This window comes from Notolepis coatsorum (assembly GCF_963971535.1).
Source record: "Notolepis coatsorum genome assembly, chromosome: 1".
In the NCBI taxonomy this organism is placed as follows: Eukaryota; Metazoa; Chordata; class Actinopteri; order Aulopiformes; family Paralepididae; genus Notolepis; species Notolepis coatsorum.
Genome location: NC_140165.1, coordinates 107,422,093 through 107,425,286, shown reverse-complemented (window position 1 = coordinate 107,425,286; position 3,194 = coordinate 107,422,093). Strand labels below are relative to the sequence as shown.

General features: G+C 42.6%; 1 protein-coding gene across 1 annotated transcript in view; it reads left to right on the top strand.

Annotated features, from left to right (window-relative positions):
* Position 1: 1 nt before the first annotated feature.
* hspa12b (heat shock protein 12B) overlaps positions 2-3,194 on the top strand; it is a gene marked incomplete at its 5' end in the record, with an annotated part of 110,798 nt that continues 107,605 nt past the window's right edge. The window contains one exon of the mRNA XM_084315978.1: positions 2-47. Coding sequence (XP_084172104.1) covers positions 2-47 — 46 coding nt within the window. The remainder of the gene's footprint in view (positions 48-3,194) is intronic.

The following is a 3,194-nucleotide window of genomic DNA, read 5'->3' as shown; positions in this document are numbered from 1 at the left end:
GATGGCTGACGAGGTGCAGCCTGACACCAACAGCCTGCAGATACCTGGTGAGACACAAATGCATACACACACACACACACACACACACACACACACACACACACACACACACACACATACACACACACACACACACACACACACACACACACACACACACACACACACACACACACACACACACCACACACACACACACACACACACACACACACATTTGAATCATACAGTATGTACACATGTATAACAGAGTAGTCCTGTCTGAAGAGGGGATTCTCCTAAACGTTTGTTTGTCTTCCTATGCAGGGTGACGGTTTGAATCCAAGTGGGTTTACAATTACAAACAGGCGAGGATATGAACACTGTAAAAAAACTCGTATATACTGTCTGATATTAACCTTTTTTTTTTTTTTTTTTTTTTGGGAATCTTATCTCCGTATTCTGTAGTCTGTAGCTTTCAGGGGCCAATAGCTGTTGCTGTCACGGTTTGACGTATTGAACCCAATATGCAGATAATGAGACTCGGCAGACAGATCTTGTTAAAACCCAGGTTTGGGTATATTTAATAATATAGAATGGTCGAGTATTCAGGCAGGGGTCGATACACGGAGGGAGCACTCGTACAGTCCAGGGGCGGGGGCGGGACAGGGTGTGCGCGGGACAGGGTGTGCGCGGACAGGGTGGGCGGGACAGGAGAGTCAGACAGGAGGGTCGATACACGGGAACGGAGTAGTCAGCCAGGCAGGGATCACGACGGGTGCAGGTCTCATACGTTCCGGGAAAGGCAAGGAGAGTTTGTCAGGCAGGCAGGGGGTCAGAGCACGTCTTTGTCGGGAGCCAGAGACAGGGTGAAGAGCCAGGTAGGACTGCAGGGAAGGATGAGAACAAGGGTTAGACACGGTCGAAGCACAATGGACTAGAGGACAATACGAGAGAGAGCAGAATAACACGACTAACTGGGAAATACGAAGTTACGATCTGGCAGCCTCAGACGTCAATCAGCTGCTCCGCTGACAGCATCACACCTGCATTCTGCAGCCTGACTGAGAGAATGAGAGAGAGAGGGAGAGAGAGAGAGAGAGAGAGAGAGAGAGAGAGAGAGAGAGAGAGAGAGAGAGAGAGAGAGGGAAGGAGAGAGAGAGAGGAGAGAGAGAGAGAGAGAGAGAGGGAGAGGGAGAGAGAGAGAGAGAGAGAGAGAGAGAGAGAGAGAGAGAGAGAGAGAGAGGGAGTAGCCAGGTAGTTGTGATGTCATTAGAAGGTTCAGTTCTCAAGATGGTACACCTGAAAGATTTGATTTGATTTGAAACCTTTATTTATTCTCGAAAAGAAACATTGAGGTTTTAAGGGGAGACCACCCACCTAGATAGGGGAAAAAATTATAAAGGATGAAAATCATTTGCAAACATCTTAATTGTTTAGAATAGTAAAAAAAATGTTGGTCGCATAATTTTATTACCCAAAAGGGGCGTGGTCTATTAAGAAATGCCACTTTTTGCATGTTACCCCAAACAAAATTTAGAAAAAATTGATGATATATAGATATTTTCTCATGGTTTTTCACGTTACTACATTAAATACCGAACTTTTTGCTAGAGGATTTTTTTATATGCCACCCGAACAGGAATTTATGACCTTTTATGCCCCTAGTCATAGTGATAGAGTGATATATCAAAAAATCCTCTAGCAAAAAGTTGTGGTATATGGATAGGAGGAAACGTGGCCAGTTTAGTGTGTGGAGGTACTAGAGAAATTGAGATTTTTTGTTTTATGTGTAATACAAACTCATAAAATCTCTTTTTGAGAAAAACGCCTTTAAAGTTTTGTATTGTCTGTAAATCAGGCTATGTATGACATATCAACAAACCCTTTGGCACAAAGAAGCAGGATATAGATCTGAATAAATGTGGAAAGGTTGGTGTGTGTTGATGCTAGGGAATTGGTACATGTCTCTACCCTTTGGGGAAAACGCCTTCAAAGTTCTGTATTGTAAAATGCCATAATTTTTTTTTGAAACCGCTATTTACAAACACAACACCCAATCAAACCATTAGTAATAGACAACCTAAACACATGCCTGATAACTGAATAACATAATAACATAATAATAATGATGTAGTAGTAGTAACAGTGTAGTAACAAACAACACAACCGATTACTGTACCCCCTAATAGGCAAACAAAAATATTTGAATAGATATCACTATGAAACTAAGAAAAAATATATTGCAAGTTCTCTTAGGCCATGGTTAGACTAGTGTATTCCTGGCGTTTTTTTATACGTTTTTGACGACGTTTCATGTCCCTATTACACAGAAATGCGTTTTTTTGGCGTTTTTTTTTGGATACGGCTGAAACGCAAAATTGTGTTTGCGTTTGGAGATACGCAAAAAAAACGCTTCGACAACAGCGTGTAGTCAGCACGGAGCCGTTGTTGCGAAAACGCCCGATGCGCAGTAGATACCATCTGCGTGCCCTTCCGGTGACAACAGTGTGTGTGTTTGGGACATAGCTCCGTGTCCCAAATAGCTTCAGCTACCATGTGTTGTCAAGTTATTGTTATAAGGACCCCAGTCCAAGCTACAACAGTCTGCATTCCTTAACAATTGTTTTGTATTGAGCCGTATTGTATTGTACCCATATGCAATATGTTAAATAAAGTTTACATCCATTCACAAACTATCATTACACATGGGCAAAACAGAGTCCATTCTCTTCGGTTCAAATAACAAACTCAGCAAAACAGACGGCTTCTCAGTTACAGTGGGTGACAATATTGTCACAAGGAAAGATGAAATTACCTACCTAGGTTCCATCCTAGGGGCTAATCTTTCCTGTGACAAAATGGCATCCAATGTAATAAAAAAAGTCAATCAACGAACTCGATTCTTGTACCGGATCTCCTCCCTGGTAAACAAGAATACCCTGAAGACTCTGGCAGGAGCACTCATTCAAGGGTACAACGACTATGCTTGCACCTCATGGTACCAAAGCACCTCAAAGGCACTAAAAACCAAATTACAAACATCTCAAAACAAACTAGTCAGACTACTGCTTGACCTGACTCCTAGAACCCACCTCACCCCTGCACACTTTGCCAACCTAGGATGGCTTAGAGTAGACAACAGAGTACAGCAACTTGCAATGGGCCTGGTCTACAAGATACACTACACGACCAAGGTACCCATGTACATGTCA